Here is a 22,626-nt window from a genome sequence, read left to right as displayed (position 1 = left end):
CAGAATTTTTTTTACTTCGAAATTCGAATCGTGAAATTTTTTTTGAAAGAAAAAGGAATTTTTTGCTGTTTTCTTAAGTCCATTGACTCTTTTCCAACTGTATTCTGGTTATATTTTTTGATTTTCTACTTTGTTTTGTTAGGCTCAGTTACGTTTTTTTTTCCAAAATCCATTATTGGAATGCTGTTTAAAGAGGAATATACGCTAACACTATTTTTGAATTCAGAGTCATTTAACATCAGGGTGTTGATTCGGTTCACTAAAATTGATCGAGTTGTCCATTCGTTGTTCATTAATTTGTTCCATTTTTATTTTAAGTTAGTGGCCTAATTATATTACTGTTTTGAATGATTTACGCAATGTTATTTACCGATGTGACAAGGCTTTCTTTGTAAATTGACTGCGTTTATTGCACACATCCGAAATATTTTGTCTAATGTTCAAAATTTTTACCGTGAAATTGTTTTTGTGAGTGAATGCAATTTTTTGTTGTCAATTTTCAAAGTTTAATTTTACTTGCGATAGCAAGTGTCTTGTAATCGGGAACTATAATTTTTTTCCCGTAAACAACTTCTTTTACAAGAAATTGAGCTTCCAGGTCCCTTGTCAACTTCCAGTTCCATTCTTATTTGGCCTGGAGGCAACGTGTTTGCTTTTGGACACTAAGGTCTGGGGTACAAGTCACGGCAGGTGCTTGTTTTTCTTCAGTAGGTAAAAGTTGAGTTGTCGGACTTTCATTTGTCAGCTCACGTTTTGTGGGCTTGGATGCAACATCACGGATTTTTCTTATTTTGTAAGCAAACATCTTGTAAGTTGAGAGTGTTTTTGTTTGGAATTTTATGGGGACTTGAAACTTGTATGCTTAAAACTTGTTTAATTGGTGTCTGCTCGAAAATTGTCGACTTTGTATCCGCTTCTTAAGTCTTGTTCTATTGCTAATTCAAATGTTTTGCTTAACATGTTTGTCCTGAACTTCTGTTTGAGAAAAACGGGTATCATGAAAATGAATGGGATTGGGTTTTTTATTTCGTTGTTTATTTTTTGACTCTTGGGAAAAATTTCAGTTTTTCTCAAATTACTCTCCTGATTTCAAAAAAGGAGTATCATTGGTAATACCGCCCACTCGCCAAGGGTCTAAAGACCGTTCAATGCCTAATTGTTTTTTATTTCACCCTACAGTCTGTAGCCTTCGAAAACATCTGTGGGGGATATTTGACCCAAATTTTTAGATTTTGTGTTGTCTCAAAAACTACCCTCCCAAATCTGAGATTTTGCTTTCAATGGTTAGAAAGGGATTTGGAAAGCTCCGCTGCACGAGCTGCTACGCTCAAATTTTTGTAAACAAAAAGTATGGCCCTAAAAAAAGTCAAACTCTTTATTTTTGACCATTTTTCAGTTTTTGTACACTAATAAACTTAAGTGAGCGTCTTATAATTGTTTGATTTTTTTAAAATCTGAGTCGCAAATGTCGAATAATCTAAGTCGCATGCTTTTTGATAACATGCGTTTTTATATCCAATTAGTAATAATTTAACACAGTTATAGAATTTAAGTGCATCAAGTGAACCGAGAAAAGCTATTTGCTTCAAATATCAGAACAATAATAAAATTTTCAGAAAGTTTCCAAGTCAATATATCTCGCAGTAATTTTGAAATTCTTAAATTATACACAATTAGCCTAATGCTTTCGAAATTATTACATGCAAATTTAGCGTAAATGCCTTCAATTTGTCGTATTCCCCAAGTTACTACATCCCAAATTATGTATATTTTTATTTGGTGCCCCTTGTGCTGCATTGGATTGGCAACTTATTAGTATATGTAGCTGCTTTTTTTGTCACTAGTGTTTGTCGGTTGTTGAAAATTCGTGCCCGCGCAGGCAAGGCGTGAGATTTCAAATCCCGAGCTCGCAGCTTCGAATCCGATAGGTAGCAAAGTTGTGCTAACTCGAGACTTATTTTTCTTTTCCTTATTTCACTTTATAAAGCTGCTTTTTGTCCTGTTCTCGTTAGTATTTGCGAAGGGCAGCTTCGCCTCGTGTTGATTTTTCTCGAAAACCACGCTCTCAAATTGGAGATTGTAAGTTCAATGGAGATACCGTTTGTTGTGAAGCTACCCTGTGATAGCAGAAACACACAAATTTTGTTACCCAGAAAGGTATTAACCTGGGAAAAGTCAAGTTTTTGATTTTTTGACGTTTATTTGAAATTTCGAATTTTCTTGACAACTAAAAGACTTAGGTTTCAAAACAAAGATGCTATGCTCATTTTAAAAATTTTTTTAAAACTTTTCTCGAGAACAGTTTTCCTAAATCTGAAACTTAACTTCAATCGGAGTAACTGGTTGTGTAAAGCTCTCCTGCATAACTGAATACGACTATTTTTTTATTACGCAAAAAATAATGGCCCTCCGAAAAGTAAATTTTTGTTTTTTTATCTATTTTGAAAATATTTGATTTTTAACAATAACTGCCCTACCTTTGTCGTTCAATCCAAAGAACGATTTGCGGGATGCTATTTTTAATACGCTGTAAAAAATGTAAACCAATTTTATGGCCCTCGGAAAAGTCAGAGTTTTTGAACTTTTCCACTTTTCTCGAAACCTGCGTTGCCAATTCGCAGGTTAAGTGTTCAATCAAGAAACTTGGTTTTTTTTCTGAATCTTCTCTGCTTAATCGCCAACGTTCTAGTGTTTGCAGAAAAAATGTTTTGGATTTCGGAACGTCAAGTTTTTGAACTTTTGACAGTTGTCTAGAAACTTGATTTTTCTTTACCCTAGCAAACCTGAGATGAAGGGTTCATCCGAAAGAACCGGTTGCGAAAATGTTCCATACAGTAGCGGTAAAATCTTAGCTATCTCTAAGAAAAAAAGTTTCGTCGATGAAAACTGTTTTCTCTGTAGGAATGTTCCAATATCTCAAAAACTTAAACTCTTCTCACTTCTGAGCAAAACTATAATTTTAGACGAAGTCCAGTTTTTGAAAGTATAGCATTTCATCCCGCATGAGTAAGAAGAAATACACAAAATTTGACACAAACACCTTAGATTTAATAGGGTTTTTTGTAATCTTGTATCGAGTTTCGGTTCAACTAGGTTTTTTTTTCAGTTTTCTTTTTTTGACTGTTTTTTTTTTTGAATTTTGTATTGCAAGTGGTGAGAATCTGTGTTATAGATATTGCTTTGTTTGATGTGGCAATGTAATTCAGTTTGTTAATTGTGTTTGTGGATCTTGAAAAACATATATTTTACAACAAAAACAAACGAATTTCCTCCTTTTTTTGTCATTAATTCGTACTCGTCTTCAGTTTTTTGTGAACGCGTAACGCTGCAAACGTCTTAAAACTTGGTTTCGATATCATCTGTTATTTACTTTTCCAGGTTTTGTTTTCTTTCCGATTAATCATAAAATCTGTTGTTTCTTGTTGTTCACACTTGCTAGGTTTTTAGCATAGTGTATTAATACCATAGTGTATTTAGCCATAGGTTAACCATAGGTGTTTAGCATAGTGTATTTAGCATAGTGTAAAGTCAATTTGATGGCTTTTTTGCAATAATCACTAGCTGTAGCATGAGAAATTTCATAGCATTTATTCCCTGTTTTCTTTCTTTCTTTCTTTAGCCCATGTAGGGCTTGTACTGCTTGTCTGTCTCCAGGCTAAGGAACTTCGCTAGTTCTACCGGCCTTAGGTGTGCGAGAACAAAAGGGGAGGGATTTCTAGTGCAGTTGAAAATTTGGCAACTAGTGTGGGGCGACAGTTTACAGTTAGGGCAAAATGGGGAATTTTGGTTGTCTCAGGGGGCGAGCTGAATGCTTAAAAACCGACTTTAACCAGACCTTAATTGGGAAAGCATACAGCGGGTGGTTCTGGGAATGGACTGTTAAGAGGGGTGATGCTTCAAGGCGGAATACAAATGACTCTTGAGAGAGGGGTTTCTGCTAGGAACTTGGTTACAAATCGAAAGTGGAAACTTCTTCTGAGTCGTTAAGAGTTAGTGACGGACTTTGGTCGGTTAACAAGGAGTCTGTGTCGTCTTTAAAAGCACTTAAAATGATTTCTTGAATTTGATTTGGGGGTGGGGTAAGAGTGAAAAAAAAATGATTTGGCTGACGTGAAGGGTATGTGGAGAGTAAAAATTGAGCAGGGAGTGATGGTTTGGAACGTTCAGGACTTCGACTGCACTGTGCAGTTGAGCATTAGAGCTCATAAGAGTTGAGCCAGTGATAACACGGAGGTTTTGATTTTGAGCGCAGGTGATTGATAGAAATTTTAGCGGCGGTGTGCGCCCATAATCCAAAACAGGACGACTTAAGGCTTTGTAAGTTAAAGCCAGGATTTCTTTAGGCTGACCCCAAGAGTAACCGGCTAACGCTTTCAGAACTCCTATACTGCGACGAGCCTGATCAGCCCAGTGAGTTCCAAAGCATCGGGTTGGGTCAAAGGTAACCCCTAACTTTTATTAGATTGGTATTATAAGCGTCCGGGCTCTGGGCGAAGGGGTGGAAATCATCAGCGTATGAGGTGAGTTGAACATTTTGGGGGGTGGAGAGGCGTCATGGACGTAGAAATTTTAAAAAGTTGGTGATAAACTAGAGCCCTCGCGAAGGCCACGGTGAACAGTTCTGTGCGGGGTTACTTGGTTTTTACAAATAGTGGTGGCTTGTAGGCCACATAAGTAGTTGCTCAGCCAGCGAACTGTACCTTTTGGCAACGGAGTTCCACTAGTTTTCTAGGACATACCATTTCAATGCTTTTGAAAGATCATGGGCGGCAATAACAGTACATAATGGAGGGCGGTTTTGGTTAAAACCATCAGTGCTAAAAAATTCAAGAGTGGAGAGCGGTTGTGATGAATTGGAAAGGACGGAACCCGTGTTGGTGGGTGGCATTTGGGAGGTGCTTTGTTAAAAAAGGATGGATGAGCCTCTTTAAGTTTTTGACAGCTGGGAACACTAGGGAAACACGCTTGTACGACGAGGAAATTTTATAGTCCTTTTTAGGTTTCGGCAGGGGGATTGGCTGAGATTTAACCCACATTTCGGGATTATTTTATCAGACGGCGAAAAGTTAAACAAATGAGTCAAGTAATCAAGTGCCAAAGTCCGAGCTGTTTGAGGTAGACATTGCTTAGGCCATCTGGAAGGAGTGCTCGTGAGGGTTTGCTATCCGCAATGGCTTGTTTAATTTGTTGTCAGGCGAAAGTTAGGCTATCAGACAGAGAAAAGATAGCAATTTGCGTTTTGTTATCCTGAATAATTTGTCGGAGGCATGGTTTCTAGCACTCGTAAAATACTTATAAAACGCGCTGGCTATATCAGTGTTCGAGGTTATAGTTTTAGCGCCAAACGTAGCAGAGTGTCTAGCTACCACTGGCCTTGATCTGTTTTGGGAGCGTAACACTTTCCAGAACTTTTTTGCACCAATGCTGTAATCAAAGGTCTGAAGGAGCTTACGCCATTTCTTTATCTTGTTTTTGGCTGTCTGATTCATCACAGTCTTCGGCTGTGGCTGTTTTTGGCTGTCTGAGGTGGGAGTTAAGTTGGGAAGATGTGTTTCAGTGGGCTAATTGTTGTGGCGGCCGCGGTCTCTTTTAGCAGTAAGAGGAGCTGACCTCGGAGTAGAAGACGGGTTGTAGTGGCAGTGACACCCGGCATGAATATGGTGGCGTGCTGCTTTGAGCACCAGGTTCTTGAAGTATTTCTTGCCGGCGGCATTTGAAAAGTGAATCTCGAAGCGAGGAAACTCTCCTCAATCCGCGGTAAATTGCCGCCAATCAGCTCTGAGGAAATTTATGTGTGTCTTTTTCGGAGAGAAGTGTGTGTCGTTATCGAGTGGTAACTCTATGAGTATTGGGAGGTTGTCGGAGGCAGTGGATTTGATTGAGGTCCAGGATGAAGAAAGTAAAGTGGATTGCGATGCAAGGGAAATGTCAAGTGTTCCCTGCTTTGTTTTTGGCTTGTTTTCGATTGATAAGCGCCGGTGACCGACCGAGTGGGAAGGACGTGAGAGTCTTAATCTCGAGGTCGCTGGTTTGATTCCGATGAGCAACAAAAGTTTTTTCAGAAATTTTTCAAATTTTTCTCAATTCACTTTGTCGAGCTGTTTTTTTTTCCGTTTCATCGCTAGTATTAGCGAAGCACAACATCGCTTCTGTGTTTCATCATTGTTCATTGTTTTGTGTAACAATCATATTGTTGAAATAATTGATTCTGCCCATTTAGCTTAATTGTAACGTGAAAATTTTTAAAATTGTTCCGTTTGGCTGGTAATCGGATTTCTCAAACTGGTTTTTTTAAACTTGCGATAAGCAAGAGTATTGTAATCGGGTACTAGACAGGCTTTTTCCAGGGAAACAACTTTGTTCACAGGACTCATTAAGACGTCTGGGCTCATCTCTACCTTGTTTTATAGTGTATTTAAATTTCTTGACCAAAATAACTTAGAGATAACGAATATGCCTGAGATGGCAAAGAACCTGTTTTTTTTTAACCAGAAAAATTTGTTTCAAATAAAATTTTCGGCCAAGCATTTGTCTGCTCTTCTGTTGTAGGATTAATTGTCACATTTTAAAATCGTTTTAATTTGCTCCGCGCATTCTTGTTTAATGTTGCTTTTAGTGATTACGCTTACACTTTGTAATTTTTTTCCTCGACTCCGTATTTCCTTCTGTTTCTTTTTGTTTCGCTAAAAAAATCCTCGGTCTTTTTATATCAATTCAATGAGCTAATTTTGGGTCGTTTCAAGGGAACCACACTTTTAACACTGTTATACTCATTTTTCAAGTTGATTTTATGTTTAAAAGTCGGTTTATTGTAAATCCTTTTTTGGAAAACTTTTTCACGTTTTGAAAAAAAAAAAATTGTTTTTCTGAGAAAATTTGTTTTTCAAAAAAGGCATCAATTGAAAGACCGCTCACTCCCATGTGTGCCTGCAGTTTCTTTCCGTTAGAGTCTTGGAGATAATGGGTTGTGGGAAGTTCTTCTGCATCAGCGGACAAGACACTCACAAATTTTTTCACATAAAAATTTATTGCCCCTCGGAAAAGTCAAATTTTTTTAATTTTTTTTTGCCCGACTTTTAAAATTTGACTTTTTTCAGAACTGTCATTTCAAATCTGAGGTTTTGAACTCGGTCGAAATTAAAGGTTGCGTGAATCCATTCTGCATCTAATTTTTTTCCGATTAAATATTTTTTTATGTTTGTCTCGTGTCGCAAGTGGCGCGAAGCTTCGCTTCGCCTCTGTGTGTGAAATAGTTTTTGAGAAACACTTTTTCTCAACTACTTTTCAAGCAATTTGTTTTGATAGATTTCTTCTCAGTGACAGGCAAGCAATCGTTTGATATTTTTGTGTGAAATCTTATTCGAGTTGAGAATCTGTTTTTCTGGTTTACCCTATTTGTTGTGGGTGGGTTTTTCGAATGAGCTTCTTTGAAATGTAAGTTCGTCTGAAAGTTTTTCGTTGGTGATGAGAAGTCCAGATTTTGGTAAATACTGTCAATTTGTATTAGAAATAGTTTTGTATCTGATGTGTCCTTCCTTTCCGTTCCTAAATGCTATCTTGCAATGCTTTTTTTGTGCTATCGCAAGTAATGTGAAAAGATCCATTTGTCTCTGTGTATAATTTTTCTTGGTTACTGTACACTTTGAAAGTTTGGAAAATGCTGCAGGTTTTATTTCTGATCAGTTTTATATCTAATATGTTGCAGTTGGTGCAAAGTTCACTTTTCCTTCGGTATTTAAATTACATATTTATGAAATTTGCAAAGTGAGCGCCTTGAAACACCCATGGAAAGTTATTGTTGCAAGAAAGTGCGGTCATTAACTATAGGGTTGACAATTTAGGTTATTAAGTTGAAATTGTTAGTTTCGGGTGTAAAGAAACTTCTACTTTTGTGCGTCTGAAATCGCAAACTTCTGACCACAGATTAGTTTTCGCGCAAGGCATTTTGAGATATGAATGGTTTCTTAGTTTCAAATAACTTGCCTAGAAAAACTTCTGTTTTGTGAACCGATTTTTGCTACCAGGTAAATGTATTAATTCAAAGTTCCATCAATTGAAAGACCGCTCACTCCCATGTGTGCCTGCAATTTCCGTTAGAGTCTTGGAGATAATGAGTTGTGGGAAGCTCTTCTGCATCAGCGGACAAGACACTCACAAAGTTTTTTACATAAAGGTTGCGTGAATCCATTCTGCATCTAACTTTTTTTCGATTAATTAATTTTTTATGTTTGTCTCGTGTCGCAAGTGGCGCGAAGCTTCGCTTCGCCTCTGTGTGTGTAATGGTTTTTGAGAAACATTTTTTCAACTATTTTTCAAGCAAACTATTATGATAAAATTTTTCTCAGCGACAGGCAAGCAATCATTTGATAATTTTGTGTGAAATCTTATTCGAGTTGAGAATTTGTTTTTCTGGTTTATCCTATTTGTTTTGGTTGGGTTTTTTGAATGAGCTTCTTTGAAATGTAAGTTCTTCTGAAAGTTTTTCGTTGGTGATGAGAATTTCAGATTTTGGTAAATGCTGTAAATTTGTATTAGAAATAGTTTTGTATCTGCTGTGTCCCAATCATTACGAAGTTCATCTTTGCTTTTGTGTAAAGATTGTAAAATTGCTTCGCAAATTCCTTAAATTGGTCTTGTGAGCCTTGAAAAAATCAGTATAATTTGTTCTCACTTGTTTTCTATAGGTCTGGTTAATCGAGATTCTAAAGTTTTTACAAGTTTGATTTGTAAAAAATGTTTGATCGACATTTTCTCAACTGCTAAATATATGTTTTTTCCTCCATGACAATTCTTTCTGGGTGAAAATTTTCAAAAAAACTTTTCAATATAAAAATTGTTTGCGCTTGAATATATACCTTTTTTGTCAAATCGGAATTAAGGCTTTTTCGGGTTAACAAATTGTTCAACAGATTCACTTGGTATCTTGGTTTATAATGAATTGAAACTTTCAAGCATCTCCGATGGATTAAGTCTGGAGGTAACGAATGGGCCTGGGACGGCAAATGAACTAGGTTCGAGTCTAAACAGGTCCTCTTTTTTTCTAAGGGGAAAAATTCAGAACAATTTCCGGCTTATAATTTGTCTGCTTATGTTTTGTCGGCGTAGTTACCATCTAATAGAATAAACTGTTTCTATATATTCAGGATTAAATTGTTTTTATATAATCATTAATCGCCATCAAATGTGGTTCTGAACGTGCTTTTTGCAAAAAAGACATCATTTCAGACAACATATTGAAAGTTTTTAATTGTGATTTTCAAGAAACTTTTTCCATTTTCATTGGACTTAGTTGCTTCCTTTCCGTTCCTAAATGCTATCTTGCAATGGTTTTTTGTGCTACCGCAAGTAATGTGAAAAGATCCATTTGTCTCTGTGTATAATTTTTCTTGGTTACTGTACACTTTGAAAGTTTGGAAAATGCTGCAGGTTTGTTTATGATCAGTTTTATATCTGATATGTCGCAGTTGGTGCAAAGTTCAGTTTTCCTTCGGTATTAAACTTATACATTCATGAAATTTGCAAACTGAGCGCCTTGAAACACCCATGAAAAACTAGTCTTGCAAGAAAGTGCGGCCATTAACCATAGGGTTGACAAATTAGGTTATTAAGTTAAAACTGTTGGTTTCGGGTGTGAGGAAACTTCTACTTTTGTGCGTCTGAAATCGCAAATTTCTGACTACAGATTATTTTTTGTGTAAGGCAATTTGAGATATGAATGGTTTTTTAATTTCAATTAACTTGTCTAGAAAAACTTCTGTTTTGTGAACCGATTTTTGTTATCAGGTAAATGTATGAATTCAAAGTTCCATCAATTGAAAGACCGCTCACTCCCATGTGTGCCTGCAGTTTCCGTTAGAGTCTTGGAGATAATGAGTTGTGGGAAGCTCTTCTGCATCAGCGGACAAGACACACACAAAGTTTTTTACATAAAGAATTATTGCCCCTCGGAAAAAAATTATATTTTTTTTCCGAGTTATAAAATTTGACTTTTTTCAGAACTGTCATTTCAAATCTGAGGTTTTGGGTTCAGTCGAAATTAAAGGTTGCTCAACTGTTAAATATGTGTTTCTTCTCCATGGTTATTTTTTCTGGGTGAAATTTTTCAAAAAACATTTCATTATAAAAATTGTTTACGCTTGAATATATACGTTTTTCGGCAAATCGGAATGAAGGCTTTTTTTTCGGGTTAACAAATTGTTCAACAGATTCACTTGATATCTTGGTTTATAATGAACTGAAACTTTCAAGCGTCTCCGGTGGATTAAGTCTCGAGGTAACGAATGCGCCTGGGACGGCAAATGTCCTGGGTTTGAATCTATACAGGTCCTCTTTTTTTCCAAGGGGAAAAAATCAGTAAAATTTCCGGCTTATAATTTGTCTGCTTGTTTTGTCGGCGTAGTTACCATATGATAGATTAAATTGCTTTTATATATTCATTAATCGCCATCAATTGTGTTTCTGAATTTGTTTATTGCAAAAAAGACATCATTCCAGACAATATATTAAAAGTTTTTAATTGTGATTTTCAAGAAACTTTTTTCATTTTCTTTGGACTTAGTTGCTTTCTTTCCGTTCCCAAAATGCTATCTTGAAATGCTTTTTGTGCTATCGCAAGTAATGTGAAAAGCTTCTGCTCCTTTTTGCCTCTGTGTTTAATTTTTCTTGGTTACTGTACACTTCGAAAGTTTGGAAAATGCTGCAGGTTTTGTTTATGATCAGTTTTATATTGAAATTATAAATTCAAGAAATTTGCATAGTGAGCGCCTTGAAACACCCATGAAAATTTAGTCTTGCAAGAAAGTGCGGCCATTAACCATAGGGTTGACAAATTAGTTTATTAAGTTAAAATTGTTGGTTTCGGGTGTAAAGAAACTTCTACTTTTGACTACAGATTATTTTTTGCGTAAGGCAATTTGAGATATGAATGGTTTTTTAATTTCAATTACCTTGCCTAGAAAAACTTCTGTTTTGTGAACCGATATTTGCTATCAGGTACATGTATTAATTCAAAGTTCCATCAAATGAAAGACCGCTCACTCCCATGTGCCTGCAGTTTCCGTTAGAGTCTTGGAGATATTGAGTTGTGGTAAGCTCTTCTGCATCAGCGGACAAGACACTCACAAAGTTTTTTACATAAAAAATTAATGCTTTCGGAAAATCAAACTTTTTATTTTTTTTGCCCGACTTTTAAAATTTGACTTTTTTCAGACCTGTCATTTCAAATCTGAGGTTTTCGGTTCGGTCGAAATTAAAGCGTGAATCCATTCTGCATCTAATTTTTTCGATTAAATATGTTTTTTTTGTTTGTCTCGTGTCGCAAGTGGCGCGAAGCTTCGCTTCGGCTCTGTGTGTGAAATAGTTTTTGAGAATCATTTTTTCTCAACTACTTTTCAAGCAAACTATTTTGATAAAATTTTTCTCAGTGACAGTCAAGCAATCATTTGATTTTTTTGTGTGACATCTTATTCAAGTTGAGAATCTGTTTTTCTGGTTTACCCTATTTGTTGTGGGTGGGTTTTTTGAATGAGCTTCTTTGAAATATAAGTTCGTCTGAAAGTTTTTCGTTGGTGATGAGAATTCCAGATTTTGGTAAATACTGTAAATTTGTATTAGAAATAGTTTTGTATCTGATGTGTCCCAATCATTAAGAAGTTCATCTTTGCTTTTGTGTAAAGATTGTAATATTGCTTCGCAACTTCTTGAAATTGGTCTTGTGAGCCTTGAAAAAATCAGTATAATTTAGTCTCACTTGTTTTCTATAGGTCTGGTTAATCGAAATTCTAAAATTTTTATAAGTTTGATTTGTGTGAAATGTTTGATCGACATTTTCTCAACTGTTAAATATATCTTTTTTCTTCATGACTATTTTTTCTGGGTGAAAATTTTCGAAAAACTTTTCAATATAAAAATTGTTTACGCTTGAATATATACGTTTTTTGTCAAATCGGAATGAAGGCTTTTTTCGGGTTAACAAATTGTTCAACAGATTCACTTGTTAGGTATCTTGGTTTATAATGAATTGAAACTTTCAAGCGTCCCCGATGGATTAAGTCTGGAGGTAACGAATGGGCCTGGGACGGCAAATGTCCTGGGTTCGAACCCAAACAGGTCCTGTTTTTTTTTTCTAAGAGGAAATCTTCAGAAAAACTTCAAGCTTATAATTTGTCTGCTTATGTTTTGTCGGCGTAGTTAACATATAGTAGAAATTTTTACTGTATGCAGATTTCCTTGTAATTGCTTTTTAGGTTTTCATTTACTCCTGCGATTTGTAATTCTACTAGCCTTGACTTCGTATGTTTCTTTTTGATTTTTTGCTCAATTTTTTTTTGGTTTAAATTATCTCGGCTTAAATTTTATTGGCCTACTAACCTAACTTTAAGTCGCTCGAGATAACTATTTTTCGTATGTTTTCCTCTAAACAAAATGTTAAAAGTCTCAGAGAAGAAATTGGTTCAAATTTTTTCGTGACAGCAACTTATTTTTGCTCAAAAATTGTTTTTAAATATTCATTAAGCGCCATCAAATGTGTTTCTGAACGTGTTTATTGCAAAAAAGACATCATTCCAGACAACATAATGAAGGCTTTTAATTGTGATTTTCAAGAAACATTTTCCATTTTCTTTGGACTTAGTTGCTTCCTTTCCGTTCCTAAATGCTATCTTGCAATGCTTTTTTGTGCAATTGCAAGTAATGTGAAAGCTCCTTTTTGCCTCTGTGTTTAGTTTTTCTTGGTTACTGTACACTTTGAAAGTTTGGAAAATGCTGCAGGTTTGTTTATGATCAGTTTTATATCTGATATGTCGCAGTTGGTGCAAAGTTCAGTTTTCCTTCGGTATTAAACTTATACATTCATGAAATTTGCAAAGTGAGCGACTTGAAACACCCATGGAAAATTAGTTTTGCAAGAAAGTGCGGTCATTAACCATAGGGTTGACAAATTAGGTTATTAAGTTAAAATTGTTGGTTTCGGGTGTAAAGAAACTTCTACTTTTGTGCGTCTGAAGTCGCAAATTTCTGACTACAGATTATTTTTCGCGTAAGGCAATTTGAGATATGTATGGTTTTTTAGTTTCAATTAATTTGCCTAGTAAAATTTATAATTTGTGAAGCGATTTTTGCTATCAAGTAAAAGTATTAATTCAAAGTTCCATCGCTTGATGAGTGAGCTTGCTTAGTACTTTTTTAATTTTTAAATTGTTTTATGATATCAACCGTTTTGAAATACTTCATCGCGTTTAGAGTTTCGTCGCACGATAAGCTTGCTGGGATCTTTTACTTTTTTAACCAATTCGCGCAATAAAATGAAAAAAATGTTTCAAAATTTCATCACTTGACGAGCCTGCTTAGAAAAATTAAATTCAATTCATGGTGTAACAAAATATTTTCAACGAATGATAAGCTTTTTCAAAAACATTTTCATTAATGGCAAATCGTTTCGCGATATCAATTAACTCTTTCAGAATAAAAAATTTTTTGTCCGAGTAAACTTCAAAGATTTTGCTGATCGATTCGAGCTTTGTATACAACTGAAGTATTTAGAGAGTTTCATTGTTTGAACAGATTGTTTGCATAAATAGTCATCGCTTCATATGTTGAGCCGAATCAAGCTATGAGAACTTTTTCCAAATTTCACGTTTCATTACTTGATGAACTTGCTTTGAAAAACATAAAGTGCTTGAATGCGACTTTTTATATATTTAACTTTTTGTGAACCGATTCACGCTATGAAGTAACAGGAAGTATGTCAAAAGTTTGAGATTTGTATAGCAACTTAATACAATTTATCAAGACAGCTTGCATTTTTTTTATAAATGCATCGGTTGATATCTTGCTTCAAAAACTTCGCCGTTCAGTGATCCAATCCAATCTATCAATTTCAAATGAATTTTTCAAAGTTTTTGATTTATTCGAATTGACTTGTTCAAAAATTAAGAGTTAGTTAGGCTGAGCAAGTTTCTTCATTGAAATTCTATCAAAGTTGTTACCAAACATTTGGAAGGATGGTTTTTGTTGCTGTTTCCTATTTGTTTTACAGTAAATCTGCTGGAATGGCCGATTCTCGACATTTAGTGCAGGTGTAACGTCAAAACTATCACAAGTTATCTATAGGTCTGGTAATCGAGATTCTAAAATTTTTACAAGTTTGATTTGTGTGCAATTTTTGATCGACATTTTTTCTACTGTTGAGAATATGTTTTTGTCTCCTTGACTATTTATTCTGGGTGGAATTTCTGAATGAGCTTTCTGATATAAAAGTTTGTTTACGCTTGAATATATACATTTTTTATCAAACCGGAATGTAGACTTTTTTTGGGTTAACAAACTGTTCAACAGATTCACTTGGTATCTTGGTTTTTTATGAATTCAAACTTTCAAGCGTCTCCGGCGCATTAATTCTGGTGGTAACGAATACGTCTGGGACGGCAAGTGTCCTGGGTTCGAATCTAAACAGGTCCTGTTTTTTTTCTAACGGGAAATATTCAGAAAAATTTTCGGCTGATAATTTGTCTGCTTATGTTTCGTCGGCTTAGTTGCCATATAATAGAATTTTTACTGTATGCAGATTTCCTTGTAATTGCTTTTTTTGTTTTCATTTACTCCTGCGACTTGTAATTCTACTAGCCTTGACTTCGTATTTTTCTTTTTTGATTTTTTTTGCTGAATTTTTTTTTTGGTTTAAATGATCTAGGCTTATACTTTATTGGCTTACTAACCTAACTTTGGATCGCTCGAGGGAACTATTGTTTGTATGCTTTCCTCTGGTTTGCACAAAACGTTAAAAGTCTCAGAGAAGAAATAAGTTCAATTTTTTTCTTGACAGCAACTTTTTAGCTCGAAAATTGTTTTTAAATATTCATTAAGCGCCATCAAATGTGTTTCTGGATGTTTTTATTACAAAAGAACATCATTCCAGACAACATATTGAAGGTTTTTAATTGTGATTTTTAAGAAACTTTTTCTATTTTCTTTGGACTTGGTTGCTTCCTCTCCGTTCCTAAATGCTATCTTTCAATGTTTTTTTGTGCTTTTTGTGCTATCGCAAGTGATTTGAAAAGCTCTTTTTTGCCTCTGTGTTAAATTTTTCTTGGTTGCTGTAGATTTTGAAAGTTTGGAAGATGCTGCAGGTTTTGCTCCTGATCAGTTTTATATCTGATGTGTCGCAGTTGGTGTAAAGTTCAGTTTTCCTTCAGTATTAAAATTATATATTCATAAATTTTGCAAATTGAGCACATTGAAACACTCAAGGAAATTAGTCTTGCAAGAATGAACAATATGATGCTAGACTAATTGAATAAAATGTCGTTGATGAAGTTGGCTGGGCTTCAATGCCAACTGATTTTCAATTCGTCTTCTGCTGCGGCCTCTTTGAACCAATCTGCAGCCATGTCATACAAAGAAGAGCTTACCTATTTTCTATTATATTTTTAAATGTGGGCTTTACTATCGCGCCGTGTTTAAGTTTTTTCGACGGAAGATTTTTGCTTGTTTAACGAAAGAATTTTGTTACGTTAAAACTATATCGTATAATGCAATGATTAAGGAATGTTTCTCGATTTTCCAGTTTGAACTCAGGGTTTATTTCATAAGTTGAATTTAGAAAACCAATAGTTTTATGCTGTCAGAGTTACCGCAGGGGTTGCGAGTTGGGCCTCCAATCATGACTTCTCCAATCATTGTAAATTTCGAGATATGGCGAAATTTTTTATGATTTTTTTTTCACTTTTCAGAAAACATAGATTTAAAAATATTCAGAAAGATTGAAATTCTCGTTATTGTAGTCAGGTATTGTGAAGGTACTTTCACGAGTTCTAAGTTGCACATCTGCTTCTCAAATGCTCTTAATTTCCCGGATGTGACGTTTGTTGTTGTTTTTTAATTTCTTAAAGATCTTAGATATGAAAAATTTCACCAACATATCTATAGTGGGGCTCTGTCGGAAAACACCCAAGAATTGCAAGTTTTGTCTCCAAATATGACTGCCAAGACCTTGTAGTTCCGAGATATGACGTTTTTTGTGATTTTGAAAACTGAAATTTAGAATTTTTTCACAAAATTTGAAATTTCCAACTCTCTATTTGGTTACTGCAAAAGTACTTCCAGGGGTTGCATTTCTTGTCTTCCGATATCACTGCTCAATTCTCTGTACTTTTCCAGATAATGCGTTTTTAACCTTGTTTCAAAAAATTGTTTTTAGAGCACTTAAACTTGAAGTTTCTCCAAATTGCAAATTCCCACCGCTGTATTTGGGTACTGTGTGAGTGCTCTCAGGAGTTGCAAATCTTGTTCAATTGGTTTTAGTTTTTGAGATGAGACGTTTTTATAAAATTTTAAATTTTTCCAATGAACTTAGATATAAAAAACTTCACAAAGTGTTATGGTTTTTCAAAATTTGAAGAAAAATTATTGCGCAAAATTTGAAATTGCTAACCCTGTAATTGGGTGCTGACAGAGTACACTCAAAGGATGCAGATCTTCATCCCAAATATGCATTTTTTTATGAATTGTCAAAAATTCGAAGCACAGGAGGTAAGTTAAACGCTAGTTACACTTAATTGACAAATCCGTTCATATTTGCAATTCGTATTTGTTTGGGTAATAGCAGTGGGTTGCAATTAAGCTCTAAGTGGATGCAAATTAAGTTTTTTCCTACTTTTAAAGTATTCGGCAGAATGACAGGGTTCGATAACATTGACAGCGTTTTTACACGCAAGCTTTGTGCTATATTACAAGTCTTTTTTATGGTGACCTTTATGGCATAGCGTCAGCCATTTAATATCATTTGCTTATCCACCTTATTGATGGCTAGTGTCTTATTAGATAAAAGAGCAAATGGCAGAGATCTCCAGGTTGTGCGCTCGATTCCCGCACATGGCGAAAGGAAAAGACCAGGCACATTAAATCGGAACAGACTCTTTTCCGGTTAACAAACAGGCAACGGAATCAATTCCGATTAACTGAATCATTTCGCTAGCTGACATATTCAGTCACCAGATGAATTTTAGTATGTTTGCTTTTTGAATTCCTTTTACGCTCATTTATGTTCATGATGTTTGGTTTTTTGATTTTCAGCTTTTTTTATTCACCTAAAATGTTTGGTTGTTTAAGAGGTTTCCGCTAGTCTCATATCGTCTGAGCCACCTTAATTTGCGTCGTTTGAGGGGTGATATTTTTCATAAAAGGGCGCTCAGGGTTTGTCAAACTTATTTTGAAAACAATTTTCACAAACCCTGAGAAAATTTTTGAAGTTCACAAGTTATTTTGGAAGTTTTTTTTTTTCGACTCAACAAGAGGCCATCCAAATTTTTTCGGCTTCATAGCCGATTCTTAGTTTTTTCAATGCCTCGTTAATGCTGATAATTGTCATTTTTGTGTATTTTTCCTCGAAGTTAATTCCGTTCGAGACAAACGTATGAAAACATTGGTAGACCTATTTTCGATTTTTTTTCGGAATAATTTATTCCGCCAAAGTCTTGTTTTTCTGTCGGCTAGCTTCCATGCTCTATTGTGATGTTTACAGGCTTACCAATAAAATTCTTTCTAGCAGAGACCTGTCTAAAAACTTGAAAAACAGGGTCTAAAAATGTTTCCGACTTACGCTCTATCGGCTTAGTCACCTAGTTTTATGTCGTTTGAAGGGACAGCTTTTATGTAGTTTGAATTGTATGTCGTTTAATTTTGCTCCTTTTATAAAGAAAGTTATCAAAAGGATGAATTTCAGTACTTAATAACTCTACAACAACAATTGTTTTCGGCTTAATGTAAATTTGCTCCAAACTTGTCTGCTCAGTTAGTTAAGCTCGCTAGGTTTTTCTGAAATCTTATTTCAAGCTGGTTGTTATTGGACGTATTTTCTTCAAATTGAATTATGCAATTTTTGTTATTGGTTTTTCAACATTCTTTGACTTAGTTTCGCAAATTTTTCTCAGCAATTGCCTCTTTATCAATTTCGTTTTGCTCACTTTCGTGGGATTTTTGTTCTCGTTCATAAATGACATGAATGCACTCTTCACCTGTTTTCAGTGTTTTTGCGATAAAAAAATTGATCTGTGGTTTGTCAACAAGCAGGAGTATAAAGGAGCTGCCATGTTAACCAGCCAAAAATACCAAATTACCCCAAATTTCATTCGAATGACGATTTTTGGCTGGCGTATGTAATCAGTGACATAACTTTCGGCTGGTTTATTCACACTCAATTGGTCGTTGTTCTTTAAAAATACATGATGTTAAATAGATGCGTTTCGTTTAAATACTTAGAAGTATCGTTTCCTGCAAAGACATTTGACTGCGTTTAGTAGCAGACAAATCGTTTTAAGTTACAAGCAAAAAAATAGGTAGTTATAACAAAGTTCAAATTCGTAATGAAAATATTGCAGTGACTATTGGACACAAAAAATACACGTACATATCAGTTTAAATATCGTTTGTTTAACAAACAAGAAACTCTTGAATATGATTATGAAACTAGTTTTCAAAAGATTCATGCTTTTCTTAGCAATATCTAGCTTGTTTGGAGAGCACAAAGTTACTCAAAACTTAGCTTCAAGTGGTTGCAGTTGCTGAGTTTTTATTGGACAACAAAATGGTAGCTTGTGGTTGGCTCATTTTCTATCGTGATTGTCGACACTTTGAAAATCTTGAAGGCTCCTGTCCCCAAAATTTTATCCACAGCTTCTGCCGGTGCTAAGTTTTTTACCGACTCTGAAAGCCGAAGTTGTTGGTAATAAAGACAGTTTGTTGCGCCGACAGCTAAATTGGAGTTTATGTTGAAAATTGAGTCAATCGTTTTCTTTGCGCCACTGATTTCGATTGCCTTTGAAGTTCTGGAAACTTCCATTAAGATGTAATGTGACTCGCTGTATTCCCTTTTAGTTGTTTCAATTCTCCCAGATTTATGTCTATGGCGCTCGACCTCAGATATTAGTCCAGGAATGTCGTAGAACGTTGCTTCTATTTGAAGAAGCTCGAAATTTTTAAAATCTGACGGTAAACACAAGCGGTCACTCCTAAACAAATTTAAAAATTTTCCGGAAAAAATCCTAAGAATGAAGAAAATTGATAAATATAGCCAATAGACAGTTGGACAGTGTCAATGATCTCAAAAAAAAACAAAAAAACTGACAAAAAAAAACATTTTTTATTTCCGAATTTCACAAAAAAATTCTTTCAATGATTGATAGTTTTTTGGTAAAATAATCCGATTTTGATTATTTGAAAATTTGATTAATAGACAGTAGATTTTTTTCCGCTGGGAAATCTAAGAATTAAAATCCAGTTTTAATACAAAAGTAAATTGCGTTTTTTGCACGATGCACGTTCGTTGAAGAGAAGGTTTTTATTTCGCTTGGAAATCTGAAAATTAAATACCACTTCCGAAACTAAAAATCGATCAAAAAGTTTCTCACAAAAAATTGTGACTTTTTGATGTTCGATAGTGGAGTATGCCTTACTTTTAACAAAAGAGAAAAGCTGAATTAAAAAGAATTTTAAAATGATACCGCGAAAAGTCAAAAATGATACCGCGAAAAGTCGATATTAAAAATGATACCGCGAAAAGTCGAGACTTTTCCTGAGAAAAAAAACGAAACAAAAAAATCACGGCCTTTATGAGATTCTGAACTACGTTCATCGACTATTAAAGACTGAAGTCAAACTGCGAAAAATCAAATTTGATCCGTTAACAACTTTGAAACCTTTAAAAAAAAAACATTTAAAGACACGATTAGCATGAGCTTCTTCGCTTTGCCTCTTAACATTAAAATCATTATAGCCAACAGCCAGCTGTTAAAGTGTCAATAAAACACAAAAAGTGAATCCAAAAAATGAAATCACAAAAATTGAAACCAATAAAAAATCATTGTCTTTTTTGAACAGCTGTCAATTTTTTCATTCCGGAGAAATCGTGTTTTTTTTTCACAGTGAATCGTGTTTTTTTCACTTTCATTAGTATAATAGAGAGCACAGTTTTTTTCCTTTTAGCAAATGAATTTGAATTTTAAAAAAAACGATAGTTTTTTTTATAAATTAAAGAAACTTGAGAAAACTGATCAAGATTTTTTCTTCCGCTGGGTAATTTAAGAATTAAAATTTTAAGTTCACAGGTAATACAAAAAGGCAGTTTCGTAATTGAAAAGCACAAATTTTTCTTCTTTTCAGCAAACGGATTTAAATTGAACTTAAGAACCACCAAAAAACAAATAAGAGCGTGAACAAATAAGAGCGTGAACAGAGCGTGACATTTTCCTGAAAACATGAATCAAACCTACGACTTAAATAAGTGTCTTCACTTCGAGTATTAACATTCAACTGAACATAGCCAACAGACAGTGGTAAAGATGTCAATAAACTCATGGAAACCTAGAGAAACGATTAAATTTTTATGAGCATTTGTCAACTTTCGGAGAAAAAAACATACACGGTAAAATCTTCCTCTAAAGGGAAAAGTCATTCACGTTTTTGTCATTGGTGAGCGCAATTGGCCTTTCTTTAAAAACGCTTTAGAATTGAACTTGAACAAACAATCACAAATAAAGCCGCAAAAAAAATACAAAAAATATGACCAAAATAAGTGATAAATCACTTCGTTCTTTATAACTGAAAAATATAAACCATAATTGAGTTTGGAAGTCATTCAAATTTTTTGCGACATTGAAAATATTTAAGAGCGCAATTAGCCTTAGGTTTACAGATTCAATTTAGACTGAACTTCAACAGAAATCAAAGACTCAACCGCAAAATTGAGAAGTACGTTTTACTTTTTTCCAGAAATGTTGACATAGTCCTAGAAAACATACAGTGAACAAGAGTCAATGAACGCAAACAGAAAAAACGGACTTTTTTTTAAAAAAAATCTCAAATTTCGAAAACAAAAATTAGATGGCCTTTAAGCTCTTTGAGAGCAAGTTCTAGAAAAATTTACACTTGACATAACACATTGTAGGTAAAATTAACACAATTTGAGAAAACTGGATCAATAAGTAAATTTTCCCTGCGACAATTAATATCCCCTTTCTAAAGTAGAAGGCGATCACAATTTTCGTGACCTTCAAGTTTTTGAAGTTCGATATTGGAGTTTTACTTCCTTTTAACAAAGGAAACAAACTGAACTTAAAAACAAATCAGTCAAACTGCGAAAAATCAAATTAAAGCCTGAACAAATTTGAAGACTTTTCCTGAAAAAAACCGAAAATTTGAAAAAACATCACCACCTATATATAAGAGTCTTCTTCGTTCATCGATTCTTAAAAAAAACACGATGTAAATAGTGTTTTCACTTCGTTCATTGACACTTGAATAATAATTAAACCGATGAGTAGGCGCGATGTTACTCATGAGAGATGCAACTCATTCCCTTCAAATTCTATTATTGTTCGTTCCAAGGAATCGAAAGTGTATGACCCTTTGGCAAGCTAATGTATATGAATCTTTAGAAGGCAGCGCGTTATGAAAACTAGAGAGGAGAAATAGAAGATGTGAAAAGTTGTTCTTGTTCAGTTTACCTGACGTAGTTCAGAATGTGTTCAAACACAGTCGGGTCTCGGTCGATAAAATAACTCAGCCTCCCTCTCTCGCTCACATCACCACTGTCTTCGCTTCCCAAGGTCAACTTAAACAGATTCGAGTTGGGAAATTTGTTCAAACTTGCCATTGAAGTGTAATAAGCTTGACCGGCGACGTCCAAGAGCACCGACTGCGGGGATCCGAGAGATTCCATCATCGGCGAATTTCCCTCGCTCATCATTATATCTTCGGTGCCACAGTCGTCGGAGTTGGAGGTCGGCAGCGTCCCGCAGCCGCCCCCGCTGATTCCGGGCGATAGCTCTGTGGGCGCAGTTTGCAAGCTGGTGGGAGCATCGCCGACAGAGAAGTTAGGAACAGTGACATTTGTCGAAGTCGAGGATCCCAAAGCAGAAGCTGCACTATTCACCGAAGACTAAAACAAATTGTTTTAATCTTGTTATCATTTTAACAAAAAAAAATAGTTGTGAATGAAGTGTACAGTGTTTATTATCTTAATCTAATTGGAATGAAGACCTTCAAGGTAAAACACCAAAAAGGCTTAGTTGCAATAATATTTCTGATATCACTGAAAGGCAAATATGTTAACAAGAAGATAAATATTACTAAGCGAAGGCTTAGCTGACTGAACCCATGTTTTTTCATACAGCTAAAGCGGAATTGGACTGAATCTTGTTTTAGAAATGCGGACGAATTCGACGTGTCCGAGGAATAAGTACATTTCCGAGCACCACATTGATAAAATATGTATATTTGCCTTTTTGGTGCAAAGGCGCAAACTTTTTTCGACTTTATAATTTGCCAGTAAACGCGCGTTAACAAAACGAGCTCGGTCGGCCGGCCAAAGACAGAAAGTAGCATTTTGGTTTCCAAGGGGATAAAACTTCTAATTGCGCCCTCCCCATCCCCTATATATTATCCTTTCTACTTTGAAGAAAATTAGGTATCAGAATACAAAATCATCTCAAGCAAGAATTTCTCTCAGAATTCGAAATTTCTGAATATAAATATCAAAAACTAACTCAATGAACAATAAAGTTTGACATTCAATTTATTAGAAATTCAAATGAATCATACGTAGATGAAAATATTACACACGACAACTGGAAA

At 34.9% G+C, this 22,626-nt stretch overlaps 1 protein-coding gene across 3 annotated transcripts in view; it reads right to left on the bottom strand.

The window, feature by feature from the left end:
• Nucleotides 1-18,342: 18,342 nt before the first annotated feature.
• LOC134853992 (uncharacterized) overlaps nucleotides 18,343-22,626 on the bottom strand; it is a 44,231-nt gene continuing 39,947 nt past the window's right edge. For all 3 annotated transcript variants that reach the window (XM_063870041.1, XM_063870044.1, XM_063870042.1), the window contains exons 6-7: nucleotides 21,498-21,931; nucleotides 18,343-19,004 (exon numbers count right to left, since the gene is read on the bottom strand). In XM_063870041.1, coding sequence (XP_063726111.1) covers nucleotides 18,566-19,004; nucleotides 21,498-21,931 — 873 coding nt within the window. In that variant the 3' untranslated portion in view covers nucleotides 18,343-18,565. The remainder of the gene's footprint in view (nucleotides 19,005-21,497; nucleotides 21,932-22,626) is intronic.

Source organism: Symsagittifera roscoffensis, chromosome 9, assembly GCF_963678635.1.
Source record: "Symsagittifera roscoffensis chromosome 9, txSymRosc1.1, whole genome shotgun sequence".
Lineage (NCBI taxonomy): Eukaryota > Metazoa > Xenacoelomorpha > Acoela > Convolutidae > Symsagittifera > Symsagittifera roscoffensis.
The sequence above is the reverse complement of the archived record's forward strand: the minus strand, read 5'-3'. Positions and strand labels throughout refer to the sequence as shown.